The following is a 2,675-nucleotide window of genomic DNA, read 5'->3' as shown; positions in this document are numbered from 1 at the left end:
GAGACAAGAGGGTAGGAGAAAGGTCGGCAAACCCCCTCACTCTCTTCTTCTCTCTCTCTTTCTAGAGAAAATTGAAAAAAGTAGAACGTAGCTGTGACGGTGGTGGGACACGGCGGCACCACCGGCAGGTTTTAAACGCAATTTAAATTTTTAATTGCGACTCTCTCTTCTGGGGACAGCCGCACCGTTTCCCTTATCCTTCCTCTTTCTCTCCCGCCTCTCGTTCTCCAGCTACACCCTCTCTTACGTCCCTCTTCTTCTCACTGGCCGTCGTTAATTCTCGATTATTGGGCTTGTTCCCCGATGATTTTTCACTGTTCCTTCATTTCGCCCGTGAAACTCGCAATTTTCCCTCGACACGTTACACGCACTGTTAATAACCGGCTGTATCTTAAGTTTCATCCGTGCGATAAGCGTTTCGCTCGCGAACGTCGCACGGTGCGAAAGGGTTAAGGTGAGAAAATCGACAACAAACGTGATCCGGGGGAACGGATCAATTTTTATTATTGGACGAGTGGAAAAAAGAGGAGCAGGTGTGCTCGCGAATGGGAAAGAACAAGCCAGGTTATTATCTGAACCACGCTCTGCCCGTGCACACGTACATAGGTGGCACCGGTCGGAAAGCGTGCCCCCGGGAGCCTAATCGATGCGTCGTCGCATGCGACTGCGTGCTTTTATCGCTGTCACGCACATAATTAATTTAATTTAGTTTAATACGTCGGGGCCAGCGTCAGCCGGCGATTGCTGTTCCGATTGTTTGCACGGAAACGCTGCCATTAAACTCGGCCCGCTCGCTGGTCGCGCGCACGACACTCGTATCCGCTTGGTTTCAGTGAAACAGAGAGAGAGTGAAACGGAGACAAACCGAAAGAGAGGGAAATAATAAATCGGTTGAGTCGCGGCTCGGATCGTTTGTGTTCACCGATCGAGTCGATTACCCCTTCAACGAACGTTAATTCGCCATCGATCCGGCGAATTTCTCCTTCGATTCGATAAAGCGAACTCCGACGAAACGGAATTTTCATTCTGTATTTTTCACGCGATGCTTCGAAACGGAGGTTCTCCCGATTTTTCAGAAAGGGAAGACAACATTCTAGGTGGCGATGGTTGGTTAATAAACGTCGCTGGAAATTACGGCACGGTTCGATGCGTTTCTTTTTCGTGAAATCGTTCCGAGTAGCAGGATCGCGCGCGGCGATGTCGTGAGGGTTAACGAGTTAATACCTCGTTAGTCGCGTGACTCCGTGGTCAGGTGATTATTTAAAAATGTATGAATATCCCATGTCCCCGTGAAAAAGCGATCTCTGGCTTTTATACCTATTAACAACGCGATTTTCGTCAATTATTCTTTCTAATCGCGGCAATCCACCTGACAGATCTTCGATTACGAAACAAAGCTAGCCTCGCCTTTCGCGTCGTGGATTCTCGGAATTTTCTTGAGTTACGACGGAAAACTCGCCGCCCCCCTCCTTCCAGAAAAGAATATTTCATTTCACGCCGATTAATAACGCGATTTCATAAGGGGTGGGAATGAAAGTGCAGCGCAATCGAGGAGTGTAAATCAAGTCGGAATTATGGGAGTTCAGAAATCTCGTTCTTCCCCAAGAAACTCGCTGTTACTTGTACACTGTCGTCCATAAATTGTCAGAAAATTTCTAGTTTTTAATCAGATTAATAAATCTCGCGTTTATCTTCAATTTTGATAGTCAAAGATCGTTCTAAGGTCATATTATTCACCTCTGAACGAATTTTAAATACATCTACAATATGTAAGAGGAAAAAGAATATTTATACGCAAAACAGCACTGATGATCTTGAAAACTCTAAAAAAATGACTTCAAAACAAGTATGTCCTTTGATACCAATTCAAATTGCATATGAAATACTCTTTGTATCGTCAAAACGAAAACAGTTAGTTAGGTAGTCTGCTTTAGGTGAGACACACTGTACAGTAAGACGCTAGAATTGAACGTTTTCCAGGATTGATGGACGAAAGTGTATCTCCCAATTACCAAATCTTCAGTCTGCCATTGAGAAAACCAACCCTCTCGTTTCATGCATATTCTCATCACGCACACCACGTTCGATTACGCGAAAGTTCACTCGAGTTATCCAGGTATCTCTAGCCATAGGCGTGTAGGTACGAGTAGTGATGAAACTCACCTGGACGCGCACTTCCGGAAGATTGACTTTCATAGCGAGCTCCTCCCTGGAGTACACGTCCGGATAATGAGACTTCTCGAAGGCCCTCTCGAGCTCGTGCAGCTGGTAGGTGGTGAAGGTCGTCCTGTTTCGGCGATGCTTCTTCTTGCCGCCGTTCCCGTTCAAATCGTCCCCGCAGCCTGCGCCGAGTTCCTCGTCGCTGCCGCCGCCGGTGGAGTTGCAGCTGTTCTCACCTGGAACCCACGGGAGTGGTCAGGTCTCTCCTCGGAAACGGTCGTTACGGTTAATAGGTACGGTAATGGTGATCGATTTATCCCAGTCCCGCCTATTACCTCTATTATGCGCGTATAATGCTAGCCATTACAAGTGTTGCAACGCTCATCATTGCTCTGCTGAGCCGAGCCGTGTTTCTCGGGTAACGTGCAACTTTGATCTCGCGATTTCTCCTGTCGAGTCGAGAGTTTCGTTGTTTTCCCTGAGTCGAGGGACGTTTTTAGAAAATTCTTCGAGTC

The 2,675-nt window shown here is 47.0% G+C and overlaps 1 protein-coding gene across 1 annotated transcript in view; it reads right to left on the bottom strand.

The window, feature by feature from the left end:
- Positions 1–2,675, bottom strand: part of LOC108580115 (retinal homeobox protein Rx1-like) — a 39,529-nt gene that overhangs the window by 21,420 nt on the left and 15,434 nt on the right. The window contains exon 2 of the mRNA XM_017943780.1: positions 2,164–2,396. Coding sequence (XP_017799269.1) covers positions 2,164–2,396 — 233 coding nt within the window. The remainder of the gene's footprint in view (positions 1–2,163; positions 2,397–2,675) is intronic.

This window comes from Habropoda laboriosa, unplaced genomic scaffold, assembly GCF_001263275.1.
Source record: "Habropoda laboriosa isolate 0110345459 unplaced genomic scaffold, ASM126327v1 scaffold2, whole genome shotgun sequence".
Taxonomy (NCBI): Eukaryota; Metazoa; Arthropoda; class Insecta; order Hymenoptera; family Apidae; genus Habropoda; species Habropoda laboriosa.
The sequence above is the reverse complement of the archived record's forward strand: the minus strand, read 5'-3'. Positions and strand labels throughout refer to the sequence as shown.